This window comes from Propithecus coquereli, unplaced genomic scaffold (assembly GCF_000956105.1).
Source record: "Propithecus coquereli isolate 6110/MARCELLA unplaced genomic scaffold, Pcoq_1.0 Scaffold748, whole genome shotgun sequence".
NCBI lineage: Eukaryota > Metazoa > Chordata > Mammalia > Primates > Indriidae > Propithecus > Propithecus coquereli.
In genome coordinates, this window is record NW_012153596.1 from 423,609 (window position 1) to 435,866 (window position 12,258).

Here is a 12,258-nt window from a genome sequence, read left to right on the forward strand (position 1 = left end):
GCCCGCCCCCCGCCAGGCGCCGCGACCCCCGGCTCGGCCGCGCGGCCCGCCGGGGCCATGGCGAAGAAGAGCGCCGAGAATGGCATCTACAGCGTGTCGGGCGATGAGAAGAAGGGCCCCCTCATCGTGCCCGGGCCCGACGGGGCCCCGGCCAAGGGCGATGGCCCCGCGGGCCTGGGGGCACCCGGCGGCCGCCTGGCTGTGCCACCGCGTGAGACCTGGACGCGCCAGATGGACTTCATCATGTCGTGCGTGGGCTTCGCCGTGGGCCTGGGCAACGTGTGGCGCTTCCCCTACCTGTGCTACAAGAACGGCGGAGGTGAGGCCCCTGCCCCGCTGCAGCGTCCCTGCTCCCCTCCAGGGCTCCCCTCCCCCGCCGCAGCCCATCCAAGCCAGGGGCAAAGTCCAGGGGTCCGACAGGTCCCCCAGGGCCATGGGGGTCGGCGGCCCAGCCGGCCGCCTCCACCCCCCTCGCCAGTCATGTGCCTGGCAGAGCGCGGGGGCAGGGCGCCGGCGGAGCCTCCTGCCCAGGCCAGGGGCTGCTCCCCAAACTCGGCTCCGGGAGAGACTGGCCACGAGGTGGGAAAGGGAGGACTGCTCCCTGGGGGGGCTCCAAGAGGTGAGGAGCCCTGGCTGCCCCCGCGGGTCAGGCACACAACTGGTACATTGTGTGGGCCCCCCACTTGTGCACACACGAACACACACACACACACAATGGGCCACTCTGTCCCTCCCCCCTGCCCTCCTCTCCCCTCCCTTCCCTCCCCTCCCCTCTAGCCTGGGCCTGGAACACTGGGTGCCTGAGCCAGGCTTGGGAAGCCTGCGGCCTGGCCTGCTTGGCGCCGCCACTGGACACACTGCATGCACACCCCATGCCCACCCGCCTGCCAGAGCCCAGCTTAGCAACAGCGATGGGCACGCGTGTGTCCTGTGACTGCAAAGCAGCACCCGGGTTGCTGGGAAGCCGAAGTGGCTGGGTGATGGGTGGGAAACTGAGGCCTACAGCGAAGGCCTTTGCCCAAGGTCACACACAAGAAGGATGCTGGGACCAGGAGCCGGGCACACTGCAGCCAAGCTCAGCCTCTGAGTAGTGGAGAAAGCTGAGCCAGGGGCAAGGGCAGAGGGCCTAGAAAGGAGGAGGGGGCAGTGGAAGGGGGCTGCTGGTGCTCAGCTCTGCCCTCTTTCCCACTGCCCCCGCCCCACCTGCCGGCCAAAGCCTGCCTCTGGCCCAGCCCTGCCTGCCTTCCCCCAGCCTGGCTCAGCCCCTTTCTGCCACCTGTCTCCCTCTGTCCTTGCACGCCGACACCCCACTAGCAGAGGACTGCCACCCACCCACCCTTCTCCTTGGACCTTCGCACTTGCAGGCAAGCGTCTAGGTGCAGTGCGCTCAGGGACTCCCTGCCTTCAGACGAGCCCCCAGGCCAGAGTTACCAGCTCTGGCACATGCGCACACATGCACATGGACATGCATGTGCCTTCATTCTTCCTTCCGGTGCTGCCTGGCAAACGGGGAACTGCAGCACAAGGGATGGCCTGCATGTCTGAGCGTGTGTGTCCTCCATGCCCATTAGGTCACCCCAGGTGACTTCAGGGTTGGAAGCCCTATGGGCCTAGGTCCCCTCCACAGCCCAGGGAATATTGCTCTAATGGCCTAGGGGCTGCCACAGCCCCTCCCTTCAACAGACTCAGAACCCATCCCCAAGACTCTTCACCTTGGACCTCTGAGTCAGCGGCCACCCCTGCACTGATTCACCCAGTGGGAAGTTAGGATAGGCCGGGGCTCCACCCAGCTCCCAGGGCCACCTGACAGTGTGGGGGGGTCAAGTCCCCACCTGGCTAAGGGGCCACCTTGTACGAGTGCCTGTGGTCTTCAGAGGGACTCTGCCAGAGCCCACCCCGTGCCTCTCCCCAGGTGTCTTCCTTATTCCCTACATCCTGATCGCCCTGGTCGGGGGAATCCCCATTTTCTTCTTGGAGATCTCGCTGGGCCAGTTCATGAAGGCCGGCAGCATCAATGTCTGGAACATCTGTCCCCTATTCAAAGGTGAGCAGCCCCGGGGCCACCCCTCCTCCTCCCCCTCAGAGACCCCTTCCCTTTCCCACTGCTAGGGCAAGGGCTTGGGAGCAGAGCACAGCTGGCACCCACTTGAGAGATCTTTTCCTGTCCTGAGCACCAGGCCAGGGGCCATGTGATGGCCCCCTAGTCGTGAGGGGAAACCTGGAGGCCATGTGGACCACACAGTGAACTTGGGGAGTCAGGGACTAGAAGTGGGGATAGGGCCTCTCCACGAGGGCAAGGACGGACCAGGCACAGCTGGAGTGGGGACACAGCCTCATCCCCAAGGAGGCTGGAGCACAGAGAAGTGAAGTGACTTGCTGAGGTTGGCCACTGAGGGGTTGACTGTCTCCAACACTGCCTCAGGTTACTAAAAAGCTCCCCCAGCCACTGTGTAGTGGAGGCCGCTGGGGGCCCAGGTGGAGGTTTGGACTTCCTGGAACCACTGCGGCAGCAGGACTGAGAGAAGGGGCCAGGCATGTGAGGAAAGCAGACGGGTCTGGGGCTGGATGGAGCAGAGGAGCGTGGAGGCCGGGCAAGGCACAGGGCTGACACCGCGGGAGGCGGGCGGGAGTTAGCCAGTGTCCGACAAGCACAGGGGAGGATTGGGGCTTGGGAAGTCTCTGGTAGGATGGATGAGGGGAGGTTCAAGCCGTTAGGGGCTTAGCAGGAACTACTGTCAGCCCTGGCAAGGGAGATAATGGGGGTGGTGAGGAGGTGGCCAGAAAAGAATCCAGATGGAAAGGAACCCCCTTGTCCCCAGGCTTGGGCTATGCCTCCATGGTGATCGTCTTCTACTGCAACACCTACTACATCATGGTGCTGGCCTGGGGCTTCTATTACCTGGTAAAGTCCTTCACCACCACGCTGCCCTGGGCCACATGTGGCCACACCTGGAACACTCCTGACTGTGTGGAGATCTTCCGCCACGAAGACTGTGCCAATGCCAGCCTGGCCAACCTCACATGTGACCAGCTTGCTGACCGCCGATCCCCTGTCATCGAGTTCTGGGAGTGAGTCGGGCGCCTCTGGGCCAAGCCCATCCTGTACCCACCCCCACCCCACCCGGTCTCCCATACAGGGCTCTCAGCCCTGAACACACGAGCCCCAGGATGCGGAGCAGTCACTCCCAGTCCTTGCCTGTCCCGGGGAGCGCCCAGGCCAGTCCCTGGGGCTCGGATGGGCCTTGCTCCTTCAGCGACACGGGTCACTGCCCTGCCCTCGTGCCCGCCTCGCCTGGTGGGGGTGGGGTAGGCTGGGGGCCCTGGGCCCTGGGGCTCAACTGGGGGCCCCACCACCTCCCGCTGGCCAGGGGCTCTCAGGCTCCAGGCACACCGCGGCGCCTCCAGGCCTGGCCCAGGTGGACGGGAGGGACCGGCTGGACCGAGGGCTGCCGAAGGGAGGAGCCACGACCCCTCGGGGCAGTTCCCAGTGGCTTCGTCCATCCCCTGCTGGCACAGCCCTCATGGCGTCTCCCTCCCCTAGGAACAAAGTCTTGCGGCTGTCTGGGGGGCTGGAGGTGCCAGGGGCCCTCAACTGGGAGGTGACCCTGTGTCTGCTGGCCTGCTGGGTGCTGGTCTACTTCTGTGTCTGGAAGGGGGTCAAATCAACAGGAAAGGTACAGCTGGAGGCGGGCAGGGCAGGGGCAGCGTTGCCCTGGGAGCTGTGTATCTCTGCAACAGGAGGGGCTAGGGCCTGAGGAGAGGGGAGGGACTTGAATCCGGGCCACTCTCCCCACCGCATGCTGGATGTTCCTCCCCACCCTCCCAATCTGGGCACCAGCAGCCTTCCCTCCTGAGGGCAGGCCCGGGACAGGCAGGAGCTGCCCCTTCCCTGTGTCCCGTGCCCATCCCTGCCCTTCTGCCCTCCCTGGTTTCTCTCGAGTCTGTTTTGACAGTTTGGGTGGCCCTGTCTGTGGCTGTCTCTCACCCGCCTGTCTGTCTGGCCTTGGGGACCCAGAGGGGAATCTGGACACATCCCTGCCCCAGTGGCTCGCTGCCAGGTCAGGGAGACATATGTATGAACAGACACATGAGACAGTGTATTGAGGGCTGGGGACATGGCCAGGTGCCTGGAGGGCAGGACTCCAGTGTGTCTCATTCCCAGCAGGGTCCCCAGAGCAGGTACTTGCTGAGCTGGTGGCCCAGCTTGGACGTTGGATGAGAAGGCAGAAGCCTTTGCTGTCTTGTCTTTCTCTTGCCTCTGTCTGGCCTAGTTATAATCCCCAACTAGTGACTAAGGACCTTGCCTCTCTACAGAGGATGACCTGGGCTAGGGGCCCAGGAGGTATGGGACCTACTCCGTCTGATGTCCCCCACTCTGATGGGCCCCACAGGGCTGAGATGGATGTGTGCTTGTCACCCCTACCCCTGCACTGCCCACACAGACTCTCCCCACCTCAGGCAAACTCATGCACCCCTTGCCCAACAGTCCTCACTCCCGACACACACCCCACGCCTTCCTGTCCTCATGTGGGGACACTGCAGAAGCTGCCCGGACACTGCCACTCAGAGGAGAGCACACAGAGGCTCACCACCGCCCTTGCAGAACAGCAAAGGTGCCTAAGGGACCCTGGCCCTTGAGAGCCATGGCCCTGCCTCTCCCCTCCCTGTGCAGCTGGCCTATGCTGGCCTCGCCCCAGCATCCTGTGGGGGCAGCCATGGCTCTGAGGGGTAGAACGGGGGCTCCCGGCTGGGGCTGGGGCCCTAAGCAGCCTGGGCCCCCAGATCGTGTACTTCACTGCTACATTCCCCTACGTGGTCCTGGTGGTGCTGCTGGTGCGCGGGGTGCTGCTGCCAGGGGCCTTGGATGGCATCATCTACTATCTCAAGCCCGACTGGTCGAAGCTGGGGTCCCCTCAGGTGAGGAGTGGGTGGCTGTGTGGCAGCAGGGAGAGGAGGGATGGCCTGGCAGGGCCCTTCATGCCTGTACTCCCCCACCCTTCTCCAGGTATGGATAGATGCCGGGACCCAGATTTTCTTTTCCTATGCCATCGGCCTGGGGGCCCTCACGGCCCTAGGCAGCTACAATCGCTTCAACAACAACTGCTATAAGTAGGCGCCCTGCCCCGCCCGCCCCGCCCTGCCCCGCCGGCCCTGCGAGCAGCAGGAGCCTCACCAGCCCCTGTGCCCCACACCCAGGGACGCCATCATCCTCGCCCTCATCAACAGTGGAACCAGCTTCTTCGCTGGCTTCGTGGTCTTCTCCATCCTGGGCTTCATGGCCGCAGAGCAGGGCGTGCACATCTCCAAGGTGGCAGAATCAGGTAAAGCACCCCCAGCCTCGGCCCTGATGTACGGCATACATGAACACACACGTAAACCGAAACTCTGAAAAGTGACAGTTCAAACTGAGCCTGTCAGATCGCCCTGGGCATAGGCAGGCATGGCTGAGCAGCTGCCAGGCACAGCTGTTCTCCAGCACACTCCGGGCCCTTTCCGTCCCTCTCCAGGGGCCTCGAGGTCTGTCCTCGTATTCGACAGTGTTGCACAGGGCAAAAGAGGGCCTCGTCCCAGCCCCTGCTGCATCACCCTGGGGTTAACAGCTACCTGTGAGCAGAGTGAGTCAGATGCCCACTCGCACAGGCCCCAGCACGGCATATGCACAGGGTTTGGGTGGGCCCAGCCATGCCCTGCCACCAATGGAAAGGCCAGGCCACAGCTCTCGGCCACAGGGTGTCCCTACGAGGGGGTGTGAGCATGAGCGTGGCAGGCAGGGCTCAGGGTGCGCGCAGGTAAGTACACAGGCTGCTGGGGTCTGGAGCCTGCACCTTTCTACCCGCAGGGCCTGGCCTGGCCTTCATCGCCTACCCCCGGGCTGTCACGCTGATGCCTGTGGCCCCGCTCTGGGCTGCCCTATTCTTCTTCATGTTGTTGCTGCTCGGTCTTGACAGCCAGGTTTGCAGAGGGGGTTCTAGAACAGGGATCCAGGGCCGGGGGCGGGGGTGTTGGTGGGCAAGGAGGGAGGAGAAGGGCTTAGCCTGAGCTGCCTTGGCCACAGTTTGTAGGTGTGGAAGGCTTCATCACTGGCCTCCTCGACCTCCTCCCGGCCTCCTACTACTTCCGTTTCCAAAGGGAGATCTTTGTGGCCCTCTGCTGCACACTCTGCTTTGTCATCGACCTCTCCATGGTGACCGATGTGAGTGGGTGTAGGGTAGGGCAGCCTCTGGCCTCTGGCCACTGTCCACTATCCTCCCTGACCTGGCTCTGTCTCCCAGGGTGGGATGTACGTCTTCCAGCTGTTTGACTACTACTCGGCCAGCGGCACCACCCTGCTCTGGCAGGCCTTTTGGGAGTGTGTGGTTGTGGCCTGGGTGTACGGTAAGTCTGGGCCGCGGGCTGGGCTGAGGGTGCAGGTGGGGTGGGGCAGGAGGTCTCCAGCTCTGGCCCTCCCCAGGAGCCGACCGCTTCATGGATGACATCGCCTGTATGATCGGGCACCGACCCTGCCCCTGGATGAAATGGTGCTGGTCCTTCTTCACTCCGCTGGTCTGCATGGTAAGGGCTGGGCAAGTGGGGCACGGTGGGGTGTCGCACAGGGCACCGCCAACCACAGGTGTTCTTGTCCACAGGGCATCTTCATCTTCAACATTGTGTACTACGAGCCGCTGGTCTACAACAACACCTATGTGTACCCGTGGTGGGGCGAGGCCATGGGCTGGGCCTTCGCACTCTCCTCCATGCTGTGTGTGCCACTCCACCTCCTGGGTTGCCTCCTCAGGGCTAAGGGCACCATGGCTGAGGTAAGGCTTCACACCCCAGCCCTCCCTCCACAGGATGTCCCACCGTGCCAGAGCCTCTGGCCAGCTCAGAGTAGTGCTGGTGGTGGTGGGAAGAGCAGGACCCATCCCCAGCTTCCCTCCCCTCCATGTGAGCATCCACGCAGCCCTGGTTCCTAGTGAAGGCAGCGGAGCCTGAAAGGCTCCCTGGGAGGTGCAGTCCTGACTTGGTGGCAGGTGGTGGGAACTACAGAGAGGCAGAGGAAGTTGCCATGGGGACGAGCAAGTGACCCTGGGGGTGCTCAATGTGTCCTCCCGTCCCACAGCGCTGGCAGCACCTGACTCAGCCGGTCTGGGGCCTCCACCACTTGGAGTACAGAGCTCAGGATGCGGACGTCAGGGGCCTGACCACCCTGACCCCCGTGTCTGAGAGCAGCAAGGTCGTCGTGGTGGAGAGTGTCATGTGACAGGCAGCCCAGCTCACATCACCAGCTCACCCTCTGGTAGCCATAGCAGCCCTGCTTTAGTCCCCACCCTACCCCTCCAGGGGGCTGGCCTTTCCCTGATACTTTCAGGGTCTGCCTGGGGGAGGAGGGAAGGAAGCACCATGAGTGCTAACTAAAATAACTTTTTCCATTTTTAATAAAACGCCAAAAATATCACAACCCACCAAAAATAGATGCCTCTCCCCGCCCAGCCCTAGCCAAGCTGGTCCCAGGCCCCGCCTACCACCTCTCCCCACAGTGCCACGACCCATCTCCTCCTACCCCTGCCATGCCCACCTGGCCTGCCTCTACAGGCTCTGCTCCATAACACACCCTTGGGTGGCCCTCGCCCTAGAAGCAGCAGTGGCAGCTGGGGAAATGGAGGTGGGGACGGCAGGAGAGGGGGCAAGGGAGGGGCAGCAGAATCAAGCTGAATATTTTAGCTAGGCTAGACCCCTCTCCCTGTCCCTATTCTAGAAGCTTAGAGAGCCAGCCAGTAATGGAACCTTCTGGTTCCCACGCCAGTCACCACCAATGTCAACTGTGTGAGCTTTGGTATGAGTGCGTGTGTGTGTGAGTATGTAGAGTATATATAGATCTCTATCTCTTAGCAAAGGTGAATACCAGATGTAAATGGCTGACTCTGGGCAAAGGAGGCTTGTATTTTGCACATTTTATAAAAACTTGACCAGAGAGTGAGATTTCTGCTTGTATATTTCTAAAAAGAGAAAAGAGCCCAAACATCCCTCTCCTTAACACACCCTGTCCCTCTCACCCCTCTGCCCCTAGCCAAGGAGTGTGAATTTATAGATCTAATTTTCATAGATAAAAACAAAAGCTTTGAGCTGTTGAGTATGCGAGTCTGTTGCGTGGATGTGTGTGTGGTCCCCAGCCCCAGACTGGGGTGGTGAAGTGCATGGTGGGGGCCTTGGGGGAGGGGCCCATGCCACCCCTTTGCCCACAAGTCTGTGGGGTGAGAGGCTGCAGTGTTCTGTCCTGGGGATCCGGGGCCGCTCACCTGGCATGCTTAGGCCTGCCCACACCCTGCTCCCTGGGCCGGGCACAACTGTAGGGGTGGTAGATGGGTACAACCTAGGGAGGGGATCTGGGCATGGCTCCCATCTCCAAGCTTAAGGCTGATGCACTTGCCACATCTCAAGTCTTCCCTGTAGCAGCTTTAACCCACCTACGTCTGTGTCACGTCTAGCCCTGAGACAGCTGAGTGGCCCCGAGAACGGCTCCCTACACTGGGGCATAGGCTGGAGGGGTGGGGCTGGGCGAGGGCTGCGGGCCTGCGGGGACATTCTTACTGTGCTAAAAAGCCACTGCAAACATAGCAATAAAAACATGTCATTTTCCAAAGTTGGCTCCTCCTGCTGCCTCTGCTTCTCTGGGAGGGGACGGGGTGCAGCAGGTATGAGGGGGGGCCTTCCCCCAGCTCAAGCTACTGCAGTCAGCCAGCATGTTCTGAGGGCCTCTGAGCCCAGCATGGGGTCCAGGAACCAGGAAGGGAGCAGGGAAGGCAGCCGGAAAGCCTGGTCCCCCTGGAGCTGACACACTTGGGGAGAAAAGCAAATCGAGCAGAAGGGTGGGTGTGAAGCTGTGGGCACTCAAGTCTTCAAAAGGTTGTCTCAAGACTGCATCACTGAACAGATGACCTTCCAAGACCTGAAGGATTTGAATGGGCAGGCCAGGGCCAGGCAGATCTGGGGGAGGAGGCCATAGCAATGACCCAGGCATGCGGTGGTATTACTTGGGCCAAGCTGGTGGCACTGAAGGTGATTCGAAGCCTTTGGATTAAAAACCTATTTTGAAGGTGGAGCCAGCAGGGGCCACAGGTGACTAGGATGCAGGATTCAAAGAGACAGTGAGGAGGACACCATGAGATTCGGCCTGAGCAATGGGGAGGAGGGAGTTGCTGGGCCCTGTGATGGGGAAATGAGGACAGGACATTGGGAGTGGCTTTGCGTGTGTCGTGCAGGTGGAGATATCTAGTAGGCAGGTAGACACAGGAGTCTGGAGTTCCAGGAAGAGTCTGGCCTGCAGACAGAACTTTGCAAGTTCTCACCACATATAGATAACACTGAAGGCCTTGAGCCTGGCTGAGCTCACCAGGGGAGGCCGAGAGTGGGCACGGAGGGAGGGGGTGGAAACACTGAACCCTGAGCCGAAGACACTCAGAGGTCAGAGGGAAGAGAAGGAGCCGGCAGAAGGGTGGGAGGGAACCCAAGAGTACCTGGGGACATCCTGCAAGGTTCAAAGAGCGGGGAGTGATCAGCTCCATCAGGTGCTCCTGCTGGGCAAGAACGACGCATGCTGGTCAGGTCTGGCAGAGGTCATGGACTCTGAACAAGAGAGACATGGGTGGAAAGGTATGTGCAAAAGCCTGACTGGAGTGGAATTAAGAAAGAAGGGCAGCCGAGTGTGGTGGCACACACCTGTAGTCCCTGCTACTCAGGAGGCTGAGGCAGGAGGATCACTTGAGCCAGGAGTTTGAGGTTGTGGTGAGCTACGATGACACCACTACACTCTACCCAGGGGCAACAGAGCGAGACTGTCTCCTCCCCCCAAAAAAAACCAAAAAACACAAAGGAAAAAAGAAGGGGTGAAGCAACCTGAGTGTCCATGGAGGGAAGCATGGATAAACAAATGCGGTCTCTCCAGGCAATGGAACACGACTCAGCCTTGAACAGGAAGGAAATGCTGACACGGGCTACAGCACGGCCGACCCGTGAGGACGTCGTGCTCCGTGCAGTGAGCCAGTCACAAAAGGACAAATACCACAAGATTCCACTTCTGTGCGGGGCCGTATCTGAGAGGAGTCCAATCCCCAGAGACAGGCAGGGGAGTGGGGGGTGCCAGGGGCTGGGGAGGGGCACAGGGAGTCGGTGTTTCCTGGGGACAGAGTTTGGGTTGGGAAGATGAACAAGGTCTGTGGATGGACGGTGGGGATGGCTGCACAACACCGTGAATGTGCTGACCACCACCCGACTGTGCATCCAAATGTGGAAACGTGGCACATTTTATGTTATATATTTTACCACAGTAAAAAAACAGGGTAGAAAGGAATTGGAGATAGTGAGTACAAACGGGTCCTTGCACAGGATGATAGTGTGGCACCCCATCCAGGAAGTAGGGGTGCCAGAGGTGTTGGGGGGTGGCCAGCGAAAGAGCAAAAAGCATGGTCGTCTGCCAGGGTGGGCACTGGGCGGTGTCAAGGGACGGGAGCCTGGTACTCACTCTGGAGTCCAGCCTGGGCAGAGGGGAGAGGGCGGTCCCTCAGAGAAAAGTGACAGCTTGGGCTGCTCACCTCAGGTCCTTCCCGAGACTGCTATTTGGGAACACCAGCAGTCCCCACTCTTTAGCAGGCAACATCCCCCAAACTTCTACAGCTGGGGGAGGGCTCCAGCTTAGAACACTGTCACCAAGAAGAACTGAGTTAGAAACACACAGACCTGACAAGGAGCTGAGGAGGGCAGTGGGAGTGAAGTCCCACCCTAGCTCAGCCCAGGGGCTTCAGAGCCTGTCCCCGGCACCACATGCAAGGCCTTCCCCTCCATAAACCCTCTGCTCTCACCAGGCCTGCAACTTCAAGAGCTCCCACCTCCTGGAAGCTCCCAAGTCTCCAGCCCGGCCCTCCCTGGCTGCAAAGGCCCTTCCCTAGCATCCACCAGACCTCTCCCCAGGGTTCCCCAGGCCCCTTACACAGCCATCAGGAGCCTGTAACCCAGCATTACCCTCAGGGCACCCCCCCATCCTGCCACTCTCAACCGGGTCTCTTTGCCTGATGACAGCCACCCTTTGCTAACTGTCCCCCTCACCATCAGGCCAAACGTCCTCCAAACCACTGACCGCAATGCCACCAACACTGACATTACAAAAAGGAACTTCACAGAGGTGGGCCACTTGAACTGGGTCCTGAAGTAGTAGGTAGGCAACCTTTACTCAGGACTTAACTCCTGCATTAGGGGTTAGGACACGGAGATTAACAAGAAGCAACCTCTGCTCTCAAGCAGTTTACAATCTAACAGATGTGCAAGAAAATGGACCAGGACGCCCATGGGCACAGACAGTCCAGAATACCCAGGCTGCTCTAGGGAAATGCAGCCCAGCAGGCGAGTGCCAAGCACATTTCCTGTGGGCAGCCCTCCAGTCTAGGTCAGGCACCGGCCTCGCTTTCCAACTCTAAGAGCCCATGACCCCCACCCTGTCATTGTTCCACCCCCCTGCTAGACAGAGTGCTCCAGAAGCTGGCCTTGTACAGCTTTCTGCCCACTGCCTGGCCCAGAGAAGGGACTTAGCCAGGGCCTGGAAGGAATGGCAGGAGAGGCTGTCTGGGCTGGCAGGGGAAGAACCCATGAGCACACTGTTTTGGACTTTAGCCTTTAGAAGCTCAGAGAAAGGCGAGCTCAGAGAGGCCCAAAGTAGTCAGGGAACACTTCCTGGAAAAGTGCAACTAGCCTTCAGCTTTGGCATAGCAACCAGAGGGTGTCACCTGTGTGTCCCTTTCCCCCACCATACACCACCCCTCAGACTGCCTGGAAAGGGACAGAACTTGGGGCGACTGCTCTGAGCATAAGGGCAATGGGACGCTAGGGAAAGGAGCTACCAGCTTGGGCCCAGACAGGACAGACAGGAATGGGAACTTATGGCTGGCCGGCAGCCACCCTGCCAGTGTCAACATCTTCAGGGGTCCCCCTCCCAATTCCAAGAGACACACCTCTAACCTGCTTCCCTGACCCTCCTGCCTAGTCCTCGTGCAGACACCAGGTGTGGCGGAGACCCTGCAGGATACAGGGTTGTCGGGGGCTAGCAGAGAACAACGCACCAGAATGGTGTTGGGGACAGGGGCCTCCTTCCCCATGCTCTGCTAGACAGCAGTACAGTGCGGGGCCACAGGCCCAGCTGCCAGGTGGAAGCCCTGGATCCAGCCAGCCCTGGCTCCCTGTGGGCCCAGGAGATGCAGCTCTGAGGCAGCCACCTTGCAGGGAGACGTCAGC

At 60.6% G+C, this 12,258-nt stretch overlaps 1 protein-coding gene across 2 annotated transcripts; it reads left to right on the forward strand.

The window, feature by feature from the left end:
- Positions 1–8: 8 nt before the first annotated feature.
- Positions 9–7,953, forward strand: SLC6A8 (solute carrier family 6 (neurotransmitter transporter), member 8). Of its 2 annotated transcripts, none has more exons than XM_012661986.1 (13): positions 9–319; positions 1,913–2,044; positions 2,820–3,069; positions 3,542–3,674; positions 4,783–4,917; positions 5,006–5,109; positions 5,197–5,321; positions 5,840–5,952; positions 6,056–6,193; positions 6,273–6,375; positions 6,452–6,552; positions 6,627–6,797; positions 7,100–7,953. In XM_012661986.1, exons 1-13 carry the CDS (start codon positions 58–60, stop codon positions 7,238–7,240), a joined length of 1,908 nt encoding a protein of 635 aa, XP_012517440.1. In that variant the 5' UTR covers positions 9–57; the 3' UTR covers positions 7,241–7,953. The 2 variants fall into 2 exon arrangements, with proteins under 2 accessions (XP_012517440.1, XP_012517439.1); XM_012661985.1 differs by having other exon boundaries at positions 6,035–6,193; positions 7,100–7,449.
- The last annotated feature ends 4,305 nt before the right edge of the window (positions 7,954–12,258 follow it).